This window comes from Colobus angolensis, unplaced genomic scaffold, assembly GCF_000951035.1.
Source record: "Colobus angolensis palliatus isolate OR3802 unplaced genomic scaffold, Cang.pa_1.0 Scaffold72, whole genome shotgun sequence".
Classification (NCBI taxonomy): Eukaryota; Metazoa; Chordata; class Mammalia; order Primates; family Cercopithecidae; genus Colobus; species Colobus angolensis.
This window is the reverse complement of record NW_012120932.1, coordinates 6782273-6799400: the sequence shown is the minus strand read 5'-3', so window position 1 is coordinate 6799400 and position 17128 is coordinate 6782273. Positions and strand designations below refer to the sequence as shown.

The window sequence follows — 17128 nt, the reverse complement described above, 5'->3', positions numbered from 1 at the left end:
TCACTAGTGCAGCGATGGCTGTATTTCTGTGTGATGACAGAGGAAGAACACCTCGTCATACAAATGGGCTGCAGATTTCCATTCCTCTGCGATTCTGTCTGTTCTGTAACGCGAAGATCTGTGCTCCTGCTTCCATCTCGCAGATAATGGGTGTCATCAGAGTCCTGTGGCGTCTGTATCTGCAGACGTGGTTCTGTCGGGAGGCTCAGTCTGGGGTGACTCTTGTCTGTCATGTTTGGGCAGACCCATTTTAAAAGATTATTTTCTATTGATTAAAAGAAAAACTTCAAGTATAGATCTTACTTGTTACTCAATATCATCAAGTTCCAAGAAAGTTAAATATTGTTCTTGTTTGTTTCATGTTCTGTATTTATCGAAAGTATATCTTATTAAATTTTCAGATGAGGAAAGGTTGACACTAGGATTACACACTTAGCAAATAAACATACAGAACAGAAAAATCAGTACAATTCAAATTTCAGTTAAATAGCAAATAATTTTTTAACGTAATTATGCCCCCACTTTTACTGGGTATTTCTTCTTATCTGACAGCCCTAGTTAAGAACACATCAAGATTCCAGAATTAAATGGGCTGGAAAAGGGGGTCACAGTACTCACAGTACAAGTTAAATAGAAATGAACATGAATGTTTGAGTTTTTTAGGTGTTTATGGTTTTGTGGTTATGTTTTAAGAGTCTTTATCTTTTAGAGATATTTACTAAAACCTTTACTGATGAAATTATGTACTGTTGGGGACTTCCTTCTAAATAACAAAGGAAGAGGGAAAGGGGATAGGGCGGGATGGGCTGGGCATTGGTGGGTATGTGAAGGTTTTGTCTGCTTTTGATTGTGCTTGAAATTTTCCATAGTAAAGGAAAATAAAATGTGTGTGTGTGTGTAAGCCATGCCTTTAGGTCTAAAAAACTTATCATCTAAACATCTGAAATGTCCGGTAACCAAGGACTTGTACAAGGGCATGAGAAGAGGCTGCAGGTGGAGGCAGGGGCTTGTGAGCCATGCTTGGAGTTGTGGACGTCTTTGTTCCTTGATGGCATATTTATCATCTTGATATTTATCTTTACCATTTAGTAAAGAGTTGCAGTTTGTTCCTAGCCTCTAGGAGTACAGGCATCTCTAGGGAAGGTTCTGGAATTGGAGGTGATGGGGGAGTAGAGAGGGATAATGCTTTACTTGATGGCCAGCCTTTTGAAAATGGCTAAACACAAAACAAAACAGACTGTTGGATTAGGTCAGAATAACAAACAGTCCACTTTTTAATGTGTTCTTGGTTTTTACAAAACAAACCTCTTTCAACGATTCGATTGAAACCCTGGGAAATTAATAAATTGAGTCTCTAGTCTATGAAGTCAGCATAGGTCTAGCTTCTCTAGCAGGTGAACTGCCCGTAGCTGGGAGTCCTCAGCCTCTGGCATGGTTCCAGGCAGGGTTATTTATTGATGGACATCTTTAATGGTTTGCTTTTTTTAATCCCAGGATTTCCTTCAAATGCTACTGGAGAACATCCCAGAAGAAAAAAGGTAAGGACCAGTGTAGGAATGAAGAACCCAGTTTTCATGATGAAAGTGACATGGCTGCTGGCTGGCTTGTCACAGCCTAGAGAGCTCAGTCTTTCTGTGGAGTAGCGGCAGGGACCTAGTTCTGCCAGTGGGAGTACAGGGTCCTCAGCCAGACTTTGGGGCGAGCCCCGGTGGATGTCGGGAGCCAGTGTGCACGACCGAAGATCCCCAAAGTCAGGCCCCAGAAGTGGGATGGGAGGCAAGCCAAGCACAGCCTGTGGCCTTCGCTGCTGTGGAGAGAATGGAGGAGAGGAAGGTTCGGAAACTCAGGGCAGCTCCAGTTAATGTGGCTTAATACAAGGAAATACTGTGTAATTAAAAGCAACAATGTAGTATAGTAGTAAGAGCTTGGGATGTAAACTCAGGCTCTCCTAGATTTTAAACCCAGCTCTGCCACTTCTTTTGTTTTTTGAGATGGAGTATCACTCTGTCACCTAGGATAGAGTATGGTGGCACAATCTCAGTTCACTGCAAACTCCGCCTCCCAGGTTGAGGTGATTCTCCTGCCTCAGCCTCCCAAGTAGCTGGGACTACAGGCGCCCACCACGCCCGGCTAATTTTTGTATTTTTAGTAGAGTCAGGGTTTCACCATGTTGGCCAGGCTGGTCTTGAACTCCTCACCTCAGGTGATCCGTCCACCTTGGCTTCCCAAAGTGCTGGGATTACCACACCTTGCTAATGTTTGTATTTTCAGTAGAGTTGGGGTTTCACCATGTTGGCCAGGCTGGTTTCGAACTCCTGGCCTCAAGTGATCCACCCGCCTTGGCCTCCCAAAGTGCTGGGATTGCCACTTCTTAACTATGACATTTGGAGCAAGTCACATAATCCCTCCAAATTTTAGTTTTTTAACCTATCTAGCAGGGTTTTCGAAAGGGTTAAAGGGGCTAGCATATGTTTTTAAAGTAGGTGTTCAATTAATGATTGGTGTAGATATTATAATCATCTGTGTTTCAGGCACTGGATCCAGGATCTAGATCCAGTAATCATTTAACTCTTAGTACAGTTCTGTTCAGCATCGTCATGGTGGTGACTATTATAGGCCAGCGCTGAAGTGAGCACATGCAGACAGTCATTTAATCCTCAAAACAACACTGTTTGGTCCATGATGTGTTTATCCTGATTATACCAAAAAGAGGACCAAGATACTGAGAGGCTGAGTAAGCTGCCCAGGATCTCACAGCTGTTTGCGGCAGGCTGGGATTTTAGCCCAAGCAGTCTGGCTGTAGAACCTATTATCTACTATGTTACAAATGGGGAGACTGAGACTCCAAGATCCCTCAGCAAGCAAAACAGCATGGATGGAATGAGGCCCGTCTGGATCTGGCCTGTGTGTTTTCAGTACACGGCTCAGCACCAGCTCACCGCCCTGGAAGGAAGGAGATTCTCATTTTTGTAGGTATCCAGTTTTAGGCTGGCTGACCACCAAGAGGGTTTGCAAAAGCGTCTTAGGACCAATGTTTGGGGTTAAATACGTTCATTCCAACCCTCGCCTAATTTCCTATCTTGATTTAGGCATTAAAATGTGAATACCCTGAAACATAATTTGTTTTTTTTTTTTTTTTTGAGATGGAGTCTCGCTCTGTCACTCAGGCTGGAGTGCGGTGGCGCGGGCGCGATCTCGGCTCACTGCAAGCTCCGCCTCCTGGGTTCACCCCATTCTTCTGCCTCAGCCTCCCAAGTAACTGGGACTATAGGCGCCCACCAACACGCCCGGCTAATTTTTTGTATTTTTAGTAGAGACGAGGTTTCACCGTGTTAGCCAGGATGGTCTCAATCTCCTGACCTCGTGATCCACCCGCCTTGGCTTCCCACAGTGCTGGGATTACAGGCGTGAGCCACCGCGCCTGGCCAATATTACCATCTTTCTAGCCCCCCAAAAGCCCTCTCTTGAGTGTAACAATGACTTCTTCCTGACTATTTCATTTCTTCTCAGTGTTTATCCTGCCAGTCCTATCCTTCCTTCAATATTTTGTTTTGCCTCTACCACCTCCCACCTCTTCCCCATGAACATGATAATTATTCATAAAATACTTGACAGAAATTGCTAGCCCCATGTAATAGTCAAGCCGGTGTCAGTTTATCCAGTAGAATCTACATGTACCTGCTTTCTGTTGAATGCTTTCACCAGTACTAAAAAATAGTTACCAAATTAGCCATGTGCCAAAATCAGTGTTAGTTTTTTAAAAATGTGTAGTGCTTAATTTAGCGTTATTAGGTGTTAATCAAAATAAGCTGTATGCGATGGACCTGACTGGCATATAGATTATTAGGAGAGTAGGAAATGAAAAAAATTCTGAAGGAATGTATTTTCTGACTGGAGTGTGGGCTTATAACCATTGCCAAGGGTCCAGATAGAATTTCATCCCCTTCATGGATTCAAAAAATTCTACTGTTTTATCAATAGATTTTGGGGAGTGGGGGTGGGCTTTGGTTTTAATTTGTTTTCAGGCCTACTGCAGAGGTGACAAACTGGGGCCCCTACTATTTGTTGCTAGCTAACTTTGTCAGATGATTCTAGAATCAGCTGTGAAAAATGTCCTCCTTGTTCGCATAAGATCTGTACGTTGCTTTCACAAAACTGCCAATACACCGAAGGAAAGAAAGAAGACAGATGAAAGAATCGAAAAGAGGTGGTACAGGAAGGAATAATCATAAGAGACATTTTCCTTTTTATTTTCTGGTGCTGTAGAAAGTGGAAAAAGCTTCTGTCATAAGTCCACTCTAGAGGTATATGCCAATTTATGAAAAGAAACAGGAAAACAAGTGTTTCATGGTTAAAGATGGAATCTGTGGCAGGAGTCAGAAGGGCCAGTGGGTTAAGTCCGTGGATAGATGGTACGGAGACTGCTTGGATGAGACCTGCTGTCTTGAATGGGGTGGAGCACAGAACAGAAGAATATCGAACGCTGTGGAAAGACATTCCCATAGCCTGTGGGAAAGCAGGTCCCATGTCTTAGAGATGCCCAAGACGCCCTGGGCCTGTCATCCCCAGCAACGCGGGCAGCCTCTAGCTCACGGCTCTGTTGCCTGCAGGCCTGAGCTCTGGGGTAGGAAGAGGCAGGTACTCCAGGATCGCAGCCCACCGGGAGCAGGACAACCATCTTCCTTCAACACGGAGCAGGTCCCCGGGGCCTCCTGCGCTTACCCTGAACTCAACACCCAATTCTGGATACTTGTGCTCTGCAGTCCTGTACAGAAGGAGCCGATTGTGATTGGAAAATGCAAAAGGGCAGAATTAAGGTTAACTCTGAATTTCCTGCTTCTCATGCAATTACATTCCCCCCGTTGCCATTGAATCAATGTAATTTCCCCCATATAATTGAGCATAAATTACCAGGCAAATATAGGATACATTAGTATGGGCTACAAGGAGATAATGAAGTAAAATTAGTAAAAAGTTACCATTACAAGTACTTGGATTTTTTTTTTTTCCCCCAAGACGGAGCCTCACATTGTTGCCTGGGCTGGAGTGCAATGGCGCGATCTCAGCTCACTGCAACCTCTGCCTCCTGGGTTCACACAATTCTCCTGCCTCAGGCTCCCAAGTAGCTGGTATTACAGGTGCACACTACCACACCCAGCTAATTCTTTGTATTTTTAGCAGAGATGGGGTTTCACTATGTTGGCCAGGCTGGTCTCAAACTCCTGACTTCATGATCTGCCCACCTTGGTCTCCCAAAATGCTGGAATTGCAGGCGTGAGCTGCTGTGCCCGGCCCCTACAAGGACTTGGATTTTTAAGAATCAAAAATCCTATCCACAAGCCAGTGAGAAATTAATCTACAGAGTTATCTATTAAGATATTAAATTTATAAAATAATACATTAGATTGTGATAAATAAATGTCTAACTCAATGTTTTTGCAAAATAATTTTTAAATAATAAGAATGATAACTCTAAGAACCTCAAGCAAAAATACTTCTTTGCATTCTAAATACTGCTCTTGTCTCCTTTGGTATTTTCTCTATATATGCAAGTGCAAGGAACGACTTCAGTTGTGAGGCATCAATCAGTTTGGGGTTGTCCCCCCACTCCCATTTTCTTCACATGGTCCATTTTTTTAAACATTAGTTTTATTACGGTTTGTATTGTTATTTCACGTCAAACGGCAATAAACAAAGTCTCAGAAGAACAGACGTTGCAAAAAATACATATTTCATTAATGCTCTTAATAGGGAGACTTTGTCTCTGGAAGAAACGGACTGTGACCACCCGTGAACACGTAGAAGCGGGACCTCCACGTAGACGCCGGCCTCACTAGTGCAGCGATGGCTGTATTTCTGTGTGATGACAGAGGAAGAACACCTCGTCATACAAATGGGCTGCAGATTTCCATTCCTCTGCGATTCTGTCTGTTCTGTAACGCGAAGATCTGTGCTCCTGCTTCCATCTCGCAGATAATGGGTGTCATCAGAGTCCTGTGGCGTCTGTATCTGCAGACGTGGTTCTGTCGGGAGGCTCAGTCTGGGGTGACTCTTGTCTGTCATGTTTGGGCAGACCCATTTTAAAAGATTATTTTCTATTGATTAAAAGAAAAACTTCAAGTATAGATCTTACTTGTTACTCAATATCATCAAGTTCCAAGAAAGTTAAATATTGTTCTTGTTTGTTTCATGTTCTGTATTTATCGAAAGTATATCTTATTAAATTTTCAGATGAGGAAAGGTTGACACTAGGATTACACACTTAGCAAATAAACATACAGAACAGAAAAATCAGTACAATTCAAATTTCAGTTAAATAGCAAATAATTTTTTAACGTAATTATGCCCCCACTTTTACTGGGTATTTCTTCTTATCTGACAGCCCTAGTTAAGAACACATCAAGATTCCAGAATTAAATGGGCTGGAAAAGGGGGTCACAGTACTCACAGTACAAGTTAAATAGAAATGAACATGAATGTTTGAGTTTTTTAGGTGTTTATGGTTTTGTGGTTATGTTTTAAGAGTCTTTATCTTTTAGAGATATTTACTAAAACCTTTACTGATGAAATTATGTACTGTTGGGGACTTCCTTCTAAATAACAAAGGAAGAGGGAAAGGGGATAGGGCGGGATGGGCTGGGCATTGGTGGGTATGTGAAGGTTTTGTCTGCTTTTGATTGTGCTTGAAATTTTCCATAGTAAAGGAAAATAAAATGTGTGTGTGTGTGTAAGCCATGCCTTTAGGTCTAAAAAACTTATCATCTAAACATCTGAAATGTCCGGTAACCAAGGACTTGTACAAGGGCATGAGAAGAGGCTGCAGGTGGAGGCAGGGGCTTGTGAGCCATGCTTGGAGTTGTGGACGTCTTTGTTCCTTGATGGCATATTTATCATCTTGATATTTATCTTTACCATTTAGTAAAGAGTTGCAGTTTGTTCCTAGCCTCTAGGAGTACAGGCATCTCTAGGGAAGGTTCTGGAATTGGAGGTGATGGGGGAGTAGAGAGGGATAATGCTTTACTTGATGGCCAGCCTTTTGAAAATGGCTAAACACAAAACAAAACAGACTGTTGGATTAGGTCAGAATAACAAACAGTCCACTTTTTAATGTGTTCTTGGTTTTTACAAAACAAACCTCTTTCAACGATTCGATTGAAACCCTGGGAAATTAATAAATTGAGTCTCTAGTCTATGAAGTCAGCATAGGTCTAGCTTCTCTAGCAGGTGAACTGCCCGTAGCTGGGAGTCCTCAGCCTCTGGCATGGTTCCAGGCAGGGTTATTTATTGATGGACATCTTTAATGGTTTGCTTTTTTTAATCCCAGGATTTCCTTCAAATGCTACTGGAGAACATCCCAGAAGAAAAAAGGTAAGGACCAGTGTAGGAATGAAGAACCCAGTTTTCATGATGAAAGTGACATGGCTGCTGGCTGGCTTGTCACAGCCTAGAGAGCTCAGTCTTTCTGTGGAGTAGCGGCAGGGACCTAGTTCTGCCAGTGGGAGTACAGGGTCCTCAGCCAGACTTTGGGGCGAGCCCCGGTGGATGTCGGGAGCCAGTGTGCACGACCGAAGATCCCCAAAGTCAGGCCCCAGAAGTGGGATGGGAGGCAAGCCAAGCACAGCCTGTGGCCTTCGCTGCTGTGGAGAGAATGGAGGAGAGGAAGGTTCGGAAACTCAGGGCAGCTCCAGTTAATGTGGCTTAATACAAGGAAATACTGTGTAATTAAAAGCAACAATGTAGTATAGTAGTAAGAGCTTGGGATGTAAACTCAGGCTCTCCTAGATTTTAAACCCAGCTCTGCCACTTCTTTTGTTTTTTGAGATGGAGTATCACTCTGTCACCTAGGATAGAGTATGGTGGCACAATCTCAGTTCACTGCAAACTCCGCCTCCCAGGTTGAGGTGATTCTCCTGCCTCAGCCTCCCAAGTAGCTGGGACTATAGGCGCCCACCACGCCCGGCTAATTTTTGTATTTTTAGTAGAGTCAGGGTTTCACCATGTTGGCCAGGCTGGTCTTGAACTCCTCACCTCAGGTGATCCGTCCACCTTGGCTTCCCAAAGTGCTGGGATTACCACACCTTGCTAATGTTTGTATTTTCAGTAGAGTTGGGGTTTCACCATGTTGGCCAGGCTGGTTTCGAACTCCTGGCCTCAAGTGATCCACCCGCCTTGGCCTCCCAAAGTGCTGGGATTGCCACTTCTTAACTATGACATTTGGAGCAAGTCACATAATCCCTCCAAATTTTAGTTTTTTAACCTATCTAGCAGGGTTTTCGAAAGGGTTAAAGGGGCTAGCATATGTTTTTAAAGTAGGTGTTCAATTAATGATTGGTGTAGATATTATAATCATCTGTGTTTCAGGCACTGGATCCAGGATCTAGATCCAGTAATCATTTAACTCTTAGTACAGTTCTGTTCAGCATCGTCATGGTGGTGACTATTATAGGCCAGCGCTGAAGTGAGCACATGCAGACAGTCATTTAATCCTCAAAACAACACTGTTTGGTCCATGATGTGTTTATCCTGATTATACCAAAAAGAGGACCAAGATACTGAGAGGCTGAGTAAGCTGCCCAGGATCTCACAGCTGTTTGCGGCAGGCTGGGATTTTAGCCCAAGCAGTCTGGCTGTAGAACCTATTATCTACTATGTTACAAATGGGGAGACTGAGACTCCAAGATCCCTCAGCAAGCAAAACAGCATGGATGGAATGAGGCCCGTCTGGATCTGGCCTGTGTGTTTTCAGTACACGGCTCAGCACCAGCTCACCGCCCTGGAAGGAAGGAGATTCTCATTTTTGTAGGTATCCAGTTTTAGGCTGGCTGACCACCAAGAGGGTTTGCAAAAGCGTCTTAGGACCAATGTTTGGGGTTAAATACGTTCATTCCAACCCTCGCCTAATTTCCTATCTTGATTTAGGCATTAAAATGTGAATACCCTGAAACATAATTTGTTTTTTTTTTTTTTTTTTGAGATGGAGTCTCGCTCTGTCACTCAGGCTGGAGTGCGGTGGCGCGGGCGCGATCTCGGCTCACTGCAAGCTCCGCCTCCTGGGTTCACCCCATTCTTCTGCCTCAGCCTCCCAAGTAACTGGGACTATAGGCGCCCACCAACACGCCCGGCTAATTTTTTGTATTTTTAGTAGAGACGAGGTTTCACCGTGTTAGCCAGGATGGTCTCAATCTCCTGACCTCGTGATCCGCCCACCTCGGCCTCCCAAAGTGGTGGGATTACAGGCGTGAGCCACCGCGCCCGGCCAACATAATTTCTAATAGGAAAATTGGTATTCAAACATTAAACGGAGGCATCTTGAGAAATTAAACATTTCTTTGAAGAAGAGTTAACATTGCTTGCCTCATTTCTGACCCACAGTTTTAACTACGTTTTTATGCATGGAACAGATTTCCAAGTGCGGAAATGAATTCTTTGACACGGATATAGACTTAGATTCATCCAAGGCCGGTCACCTCCATGTCCATGAGCCTGTCTTACAGGCAGTGTGAATTGGGTGTCTCCAGGGTGCAGTGTCAGGGCTTACGCTACCAGACTGGGTGCCGGGGATGACGTGCAGATTCAGGAGAGGATCCAGGGCTCATGAGGACGTGGAAGTTTTGTTCCAAGCATTGGGTTTTTGCTTGGCTTTTTCTGTGTAAACTTCTCTTTCACCTTCCATTCAGAATGGCTCCAAATTCTTTCTTCAATAGTGGAAGTATTATTGTTAGTCAGGATTTTCAATACTTAATAGGGGTCTGTATTTGTGGTGCATGTGGTATTTTGGTGCATGCATATCATGTGGAATGACCAGACCAGGGCAGCTGGGACATCAGTCACCCCAGACATCCACCCCTTTTTTACATTGGGAACATTTCACTTCCTCGCTTCCAGCGATTTTGAACAATGCAACAAACTCTTACTAGCTTTAAACACGCGACTGTATATCAAACACTATCTTGCTTCACTGACTGGTTTTTCTGCCCCCACACACACATAAAGCAAGCCAGTGCATCATATAGGATTAACATACCGGTATTTGATAAATTTCTTTGTTTCTACCTTTTCATGTTCATGCCTTCTGATAGTGAAGAAATCTTATCCAGGGAGATAGCGTGGGGCCTTAGAAAACTGGCCAGGATTTCTAAGGTCCCACGCAGTCTCTCTGGATAAAACTTTGTCTAAGTGTTTCGGGAGGCTGCTCAAAGGAAATGTGGCTTGTTTTGGGAGGTCTGAAATGTTTTCAGATTTACTGTCTTGGAAAAAAGAAAAAAAAACAGACATATGGGATTTCTTCATGCAAAAATCCCATCACATGTGGCTGTTAAGATCAAAAAGATAGTTTACCTGCAGGGTATATTTTTTTCCTTTTCTTCGTACCTACCCCAGAATAACTTTCCAGGTCCTCTGACAGAATGAAGCATTTTCCTTAGGAACTAAAACAGAGGGAAAAAGAAAATTAATAGAAATGGTGTACTACTTTCTTAGGCTGTTACTGAAGTCTGTTTCTGAGTGGTGACTATGTATTCTTTCAAAAGAACTTCTTAGGGCATAAATATAACAATTTTCACTGAAGCAACAAGGTGCATTTTTAGTTTTGGAGGTCTTTTCTCTTTTAATCCTCTTCCTAATAAGGTTATGGAGTTCATCTGGATGGCCCCTAAGCCCTCTGGCTCTGGGGGAACCTGGATTTTATCATTGTGAATATTTATTGAGGCTGCACACCGAGCCCACAAAGAGACTTTTGTTGTTGTAATTGTGGAACTTAAGAGCAGTGTCCCTGTCTTAATGGCAGCCCCCAATCACCAATCACATGCCTTTTGATAGGATACCTCTCCCGGTTAGGATCATGTTTTGTCTAGCAGGCTTAAGCTTCTTTTAAAAAAAAATCTCCTTAAAAGCTAAGGAGATTTCTCTTTTACAATGAATTGGTTTCAGCAGGTATACCAGAATATATTTTGAAATTAAAAATCTTTTTGCCTGCTAACTAATCTCAGAATCTAGTTCAGCTATTAAAACAGACTGTTTACCCTATTAGTTATGCGACATATTGTACCAATTTTATCTAGGTCTCCAAAGGCCCCACACCTACCCCCCGGAGCCTCTAATCTTTGGCCTCTGTTGCAAACCGATCCTTGGGTACATCTGTCAGGCACGTGAGCCGTTCTGCTGAGGCAAGGTTTTTCAGATTAGACCAGTCCGTCAATGTTCAGGGGCAGCACTCTCTAGGCCTTCCTGCCTTTACATTGTTCCCTTGCTTTGATTTACTCCACATTCTCTGCTGAGCATCTCCCACACCAGGCTTTGGGCTGGACATGGGGGAGCCGAGAGGAATAAATCCCAGGAGTAGCCCTAGGAGGCTCCCAGCCGACTACCGAAGACAAAACAGAAACAAGTCACTGTGACTCCGTGTAGGAAGCGCTGTGCTGAGGCTCAGAGTCCTGGGGACGCACAGAGGGTCTCAACAGTCCCAGCTTTGAGCCTTCATGCACCTGTACCTCTAACGGGTTTAAGGAAGGCAGCACCGTCAACAGATTCGAAAGACATCTGCCAAGGGCAGTGTGGCAGAGAGATGGGGGTGGACAGGACTGGAAGCCAGGACAACAATTAGAAACCAATAGAGCGGTTCAGTCAAGAGACCTGGAGAGCCGGAGCTGTGGCAGGGACGGTGACGGTGGTGGTGGGTTTGAGAGTAATGAGTGGCCAAGGCATTCTTCAGAGTTGCCACGGATAAGACTTGGTTGACTGGTTGTGAAAGTTGAGTCTGACCTTTCTTTCTTTGTCACTAAGTCACACTCTGAAGTAGCAATGGAAATGCAGGAGGGCAGGTGTTTGGGGAGTCTGGATGGGGCAGAGGGGGTGAAAGGGGTGAGCATTTGAAGGCAGAAAGATGCTGTCAGATAAAACTAAAAGCGCTCAGAAGAAAACCCAGACAAATCCTGGGCAGCCGCCTCTCCTGGTGCAAGAGCCCCGCGGAACGCCTTGTGCCGGAGTCCTTGCTGCCTTGTGTGTCAGTGTTAGTGAGAGCTCCACTTCTTTCCTTGCCCATCAGTTACTGTGTTTGTGCACATGTTCCTGCGTTTGTTTTAATCTAATACTGTTCCTCCCCCACAGAGCTACATGGTACTCATTTTATAAGTGTGACCTCAGCAATCTTTATTATCTACCCAAGCACAAATGACTTGTTTTGATCAAGAAAATAAATCGGCCGGGCACCATGGCTCAGGCCTGTAATCCCAGCACTTTGGGAGGGCAAGGCGGGCAGATCCCTTAGAGCTCAGGAGTCGGAGACCAGCCTGGTCAACATGGTAAAATCCCATCTCTCCAAGAAATACAAAAGATTAGCCTGCATGGTAGTACGTGTCTGTAGTCTGGCTACTCGGGAGGCTGAGGCCGGAGGATGGCTTGAGCCCAGGAGTTTGAGGCTACGATGAGCTGAGATTGCGCAGCTGCACACCAGCCTGGGAGACAGAGTGAGACCCTGTCTCAAAAAAAAACAAAACAAAAAACAAAAGGAAGAAAAGAAGTAACTGTGCACAGCTTTGAGATCCGCCCACATGTAGAGAGGGAATTTAAACATGTAAACTAACTAAATGTAAACATCGACGCAGACGTAAATTGAATTCCAGAAAAGGGCATTTTCCATTCCAGACCCTGAGCTCTGCAGTTTCCGCTGCCTTACCTCTATCTGGTTGCACTTCCAAATTCTTTAAGTCTGTCATTTAGTTCCTGTGAAAATTGCTTCCCTTCAGAGGCACTGACTGTGATCTTTAGGATCTCGGGAGCTGAAGACAGGAGCCAAGAGTGATGAAGACATTTCTGTTCATCAGCAACACGTTGATAGGCACGAGTAGCCGATCCGTCCAGAAATCCCATTCTCGTCACCCCACCTTGGAAATCACCTGAGCGAGTAAATACAGGCATGGGTAACACCGTCTTCACGCAAGCCTGCTGATTTATTTTAACTCCATAGAGAGATGAACAATTGGTTACTTTTTGGCTTTACACACAGCTTGTTTTTCTAACCAGTATCATGCCAGGTGGTCAGCATATTCTCTCCCCTGCTGTGTTAAGTAACTGTGACCAAATTTATAGCTCCGAGGGACTGGAGACCATTGACACTCCGAGTCGCCCTGTAGGATGGGGGAGCACGCACCAGGGAGCAGCCAGCCAGAGGGCAAACCACCTGCTGTTCGTCATACCCGGGAGGCCTGGGGCTCAGGCCCGGGTTTCCGTCCTGAGGCGGAAAGTCCGCACTCACGAGTATGGATATGCAGGACTCGCAGTCATGGGTCTGTGTGCTTTTAGCTCTCTGTACAAAATCAATTTCCATAGTGATCAGACATGCAGAGGCGTAATTTCCTGTAAGTTCTGGGTCCTGGCTCAGTGGAAATGCTTCTGCTTGTCTGTTGGCGATTATTTAAGCCACATGACCTCAGAGGGAAAAAATTCACCGTTGGCTTAGATTCTGAGTATCTTGATTTGAAAACGTCAGCTTTGAGTTTAACCACTGCGTACATCCACGCCCAGACCTAAAAATTCACCTGCAGTGCCATTTCAATAATTATGCTCAAAACAGCAGAAACTATACACGCCATCTTTCTTCCTGAGACCTACATCCTGTTTCTTCCCTGAGCTACATGCATACTAGTTTCTTTCTACAACGTATTAGTCCATTTCTTCCCTGAAAATCAAACATTTTCCTATGGTCTCTCATGATTCCTTGGGAGATAAGGCCACTCATCGTACCTTAAAAATTTTTGTTAGCAGCTAGAATTAATGCTTTCATCATTCTCTCCTAATTTAACATCTTATTCCACATTAACAATCCCCAAATAGGGCACGAGGCAGTGTGATACTGACACTGATCCTGGAAGTTTAGAAACCTGGATTTTTCCTTTGCTGGCTTGGGTCAGAGTCCTCCTATGCTCCTATGCTAAGAAGCCACATGACAATTGACACTCACTTCACGGGGATATCATGAGAAATGAATAATGGTTATAAGATGCTTCGAACCTTTCCAAAGAAAAGTGATCTGAAAACACATGTTCTCTTCATGCACGGAGAGTGCCTTTAGCCTCTGGATGCAGCTCACTGACGAGCTCTCTTGCTGTCACACTTCTGACCCTCCCAAGGGTCTCCCGATCTCTTCAGAAATGTAACTGAAGGGTTGACAAACAGGGCAACTGGCCGGGCGCGGTGGCTCAAGCCTGTAATCCCAGCACTTTGGGAGGCCGAGATGGGCGGATCACGAGGTCAGGAGATCGAGACCATCCTGGCTCACACGGTGAAACCCCGTCTCTACTAAAAAATACAAAAAACTAGCCGGGCGAGGTGGCGGGCGCCTGTAGTCCCAGTTACTCGGGAGGCTGAGGCAGGAGAATGGCGGGAACCCGGGAGGCGGAGCTTGCAGTGAGCTGAGATCCGGCCACTGCGCTCCAGCCTGGGCGACAGAGCGAGACTCCGTCTCAAAAAAAAGCAAACAACAACAAAAAAGACAAACAGGGCAACCGTGCAGGAGCCAGGCCGTCTTCAGCAGGAGAGATTAGTGAGAAGGGAAGTCAGCATGGTTTGGAGCAGGCATAGGCCCACCGCTTCTGCCAGCTTGTCTGTTCCATAGTAGAAACCCGTGTGTCATGAAGCCTGAGTTTAGCACAGAAGGAAAAGCTGGGGTTTCATAGCCAGGCACCACAGGTTCAAATCCCAGCTCTTCAAGTACCATCTGAGTGGCCTTGGATACATTTGCAATTTCTTGGAACCTGTATTTGTTCGTCTCTAAGATGAAGACAATAATATTGGTCTTTTGACTGGGTGCAGTTGCTCACGCCTGTAATCCCAGCACTTTGGGAGACTGGAATCATTTGAGGCCAGGAGTTTTAAGACCAGTTTGGGCAATATAGTGAGACCCTGTCTGTGCAAAAAATTTCAAAAATTAGTCGGGCATGGTGGCACATGCCTGTAGTCCCGGCTGCTCGGAAGGCTGAGGTGGGAGGGTTGTCCGTCCCTGCAGGAGGGGGTTGCAGTGAGCTGAGCCTGAGCTGCTGCACTCCAGCCTGAGTGAGAAAGTGGGACCCTGTCTTTAGTAATAATAATAATAATATTGGTCTTGCAGTTATTGTCAATTATAGACGATACTCTGCCTATTGTGTCTGGTAAACAGTAGGTGTTCAATAAGCAGTAGCTTCTACTTTTATGCCTTTTCTTGGCAGTGGATAGAGGACTTTTTGTTTATTTCACTTTTAGTGCCACTGTCGGATACTATCTGTGTGTGTAAGTACTAACTGGGGTAAAGCAGAATTTGCCTTAATACTTGGCAATGAACTAACCCTCTGAGTTGGCCGAAGACTGTGGCACAGGCACATTGTATGCAGCCGCATACTTTCTACGGAGAGTCATCCTGTAGGGATTCCTGGGGCCACTATCTGCACAGTGTCTCCCAACCCTGCAGCTGGACTGCTCCAGTGCTGCCCCCCAGATCCGTCCCCTGCATGCCACATCCACGTGGGCCCCTCTTGTTGCCTCCCGCAGAAACGTTCCGCAGGTTCCGGTGTGGTCTCCTGCCTCCAGCCTCTTCTCCGCTTTTTCTTCCTTGACTCAGTTCTCTGCCATGTCCCTCTGCAGCTGTGCCCCAGAGCCTCCTTGACAAAGGCAGGGCCCGGTAGCAGGGCCTCCAGAGTCCCCGCAGGACCCCTGTTTTCTTTCTCGGCTCCCTCTGGAGGTCAGCCCCGCCGAGCTGAACAGTCTGCACACGACCGCACTGGCATTCCTGCTCCTGCTGTCCTTGCCCCATGTGCTTTTCTTCCATTTCTATTGGCTCTGCCCCACCAGGCATTCTTAGGAAGCCTCTCCTGATGCACCTCCTATTGTCCTGTTTTACCTGTCCCACCTGCAGCGGTGGTTCTTCAACACCTAGAGGACCGTCATCTCTACAAGTGCTGGTAGCATTCTGCCTGGTGTCTATTACACGTCCCTAATGGGTTTTCCCGTCATCCAGCCTTCCACAGAGCGTTTGCCCAGTAGCCATCCATTGAATGTTCGCCACATAGAGAAGGTTGCCTGTTTTTCAGTCTTCTCCGGTGAAGACTTTGGACCTCACTTAATAACATTCCAGGGCTCAACTCCCAGCCCCCACTCCATGCCACCCCTAGAGAAGTGTCTGTAAGCGAAAGTTCCCCAAAGGAAATTTATGTCCGTGTCTTCATATTCACTCCCCCATGCTGATGCACAACAGCTGTTCGCTGTCTTTTGTAAAATCGCCCAAAAATAGCAATTAAGTCGCTCCGTGGACTTCTCTTCTCCAGGATATTTAACTTCAGTTCCGTTTACCTCTCTGGTGGACGCTTCCCCTTTTGACTGTCACTATTACTCTTTCAAGTCCTTTCCAAATTCTGCATCTTCCTCTTAAATATCTTATGGGAAAGGCGAAGACTTGTTTTCAGTTCAGAAGACAGCCTCTTTTTTGTGGGGGGGGTGGGGGGATTTGAGACAGGGTCTCACTTTGTCCCCAGGCTGGAGTGCAATGGTGTCATCCCAGGTCACTGCAACCTCTGCCTCCCAGGCTCAAGCCATTCTCTCACCTCAGGCTCCCAAATAGCTGGGACTATGTGCGCACGCCACCATGCCTAACCAATTTTTGTATTTTTAGTAGAGACAGGGTTTTGCCATGTTGCCCAGGCTGGTCTTGAACACCTGGCCTCAAGTGATCGTCCTGCCTCAGCCTCCCAAAGCACTGGGATTACAGGTGTGAGCCTGGCCTTCTGCGCCTGGCCCAGAAGTCAGCCTCTTGCTCCGGCTTTTCCTGAGGATTGCTTGAAGGATGGGTGAAAGGAGGTTTGGCCTCAGGGTTCTGGGCACAGAAACGTCCCTCTCTGGCTGGAAAGGAAGCCAGTGAAGGACACTTTCCTACCTGTGCACAAGTAACCTTGAAGTTGCCTTATTTTCTAGTGAAATGTGTGAGGATGGAGGTAAGATAGATTTTATAATGTACATTGAAGGTAAGGCTGCCCAGTGGAAGACCAGTTCTTGGTGGGTGTGAGTGCACTGTCCCCACCTTATGTGCTGCTGGACATGCCACTGGAGAGGACAGTTCATTTGGTGGAGGGGTCAGGTTCCTGCCTGCAGCCCTGAGCAGCCCTGG

The 17128-nt window shown here is 45.6% G+C and overlaps 1 protein-coding gene across 1 annotated transcript in view; it reads left to right on the top strand.

The window, feature by feature from the left end:
* LOC105501523 (chromosome unknown open reading frame, human C9orf3) overlaps positions 1–17128 on the top strand; it is a 355937-nt gene that overhangs the window by 229120 nt on the left and 109689 nt on the right. The window contains exon 10 of the mRNA XM_011927517.1: positions 1495–1538. Within this exon, the coding sequence (XP_011782907.1) occupies positions 1495–1538 (44 nt within the window). The remainder of the gene's footprint in view (positions 1–1494; positions 1539–17128) is intronic.